Genomic DNA, 1051 nt, shown 5'->3' with positions numbered 1-1051 from the left:
GGGTGTCCCCCCCCTCCTCCTGGTGCTGGTTACCCCCGCACCTTGTCGTAAGCACCCACCATGCGCTTGATGTGGAAGAGCTTGTTGCGCAGCACCTTGCTCTCCTGCTTCTTGCTCTGGTAGTCTGGGCTCTGTAGGGGGAGGGGGGGGGGGAAGAGGGGGTGGGCAAGGAGGTGGGGGTCAGCCCCATGCTTTGCTGGAGAGATCAGCCCCGTGCTTTGTTACAGGGCTGCATGGCCCCCCGGTGTTTGAAACCATTGCACTCACCCGCTTCAGGTCTTTCAGCTGGTTGTATTCCTCTGCCACATCCTACAAAGGGAATGGGTACAGGGGGGAGGGGGTTACAACCAACCCTGAAGGGGGGTTCTGCAGGGACCAGCTCTGCCCAGTGCCCCACAGCAGCCCCATAGTATCTCTAGACGCACACACCAGCCCCAAAGCCCCTCAGCATCCCCACAGCTACAGAGCCCTGATGCCCTGCAGCATCCCCAAATGGAACGCAGCAACCTCAAAGCTATCCGCAACAGCCCCAAAGCTGCAGAGCCCCAGGCCCCACAGCAGCCCCAGGCCCCCACAGCAGCCCCAGGCCCCCACAGCAGCCCCAGGCCCCCACAGCAGCCCCAGGCCCCCACAGCAGCCCCAGGCCCCCACAGCAGCCCCAGCCCCCCACAGCAGCCCCAGGCCCCCACAGCAGCCCCAGGCCCCACAGCAGCCCCAGGCCCCCACAGCAGCCCCAGGCCCCCACAGCAGCCTACTGCTTTGCAGCAGCCTCAAACCCACGCAGCATCCCAGACCCAAGCAGCAACCCTGAAGCTCTAGAGCCCCATTGGCCTGCAGCATCCCTGCAGCCCTCCCCAGACCCCCCCCCCCCCCCGGCCCACACCTGGTATTGAGGGCTGTCCTCGGCGATGCTGTCGAGCTGTCGGCTGAGCTGGTTGAGGCGGTCGTTGACGCTGTCCATCTCGGCACAGAGCTGCTTGTAGCGCTTCAGGTCGGTGTCAAACTCCTGCTTGTAGCGCTGCCGAGTGCTGTCCGACGTGATGGGGGGGTA

The 1051-nt window shown here is 65.1% G+C and overlaps 1 protein-coding gene across 1 annotated transcript in view; it reads right to left on the bottom strand.

Moving 5' to 3' along the window:
* Positions 1 to 11: 11 nt before the first annotated feature.
* The window catches only part of LOC122193356 (occludin), a gene marked incomplete at its 5' end in the record, with an annotated part of 3457 nt that continues 2417 nt past the window's right edge, over positions 12 to 1051 (bottom strand). Inside the window, 3 exons of the mRNA XM_042894117.1 lie at positions 12 to 131; positions 268 to 309; positions 884 to 1051. The exon at positions 884 to 1051 is cut by the window's right edge and continues 7 nt beyond it. Coding sequence (XP_042750051.1) covers positions 30 to 131; positions 268 to 309; positions 884 to 1051 — 312 coding nt within the window. The remainder of the gene's footprint in view (positions 132 to 267; positions 310 to 883) is intronic.

This window comes from Lagopus leucura, unplaced genomic scaffold (genome assembly GCF_019238085.1).
Source record: "Lagopus leucura isolate 7727_CA_CO unplaced genomic scaffold, USGS_WTPT01 34752-0_obj-0_obj, whole genome shotgun sequence".
Classification (NCBI taxonomy): Eukaryota; Metazoa; Chordata; class Aves; order Galliformes; family Phasianidae; genus Lagopus; species Lagopus leucura.
The sequence above is the reverse complement of the archived record's forward strand: the minus strand, read 5'-3'. Positions and strand labels throughout refer to the sequence as shown.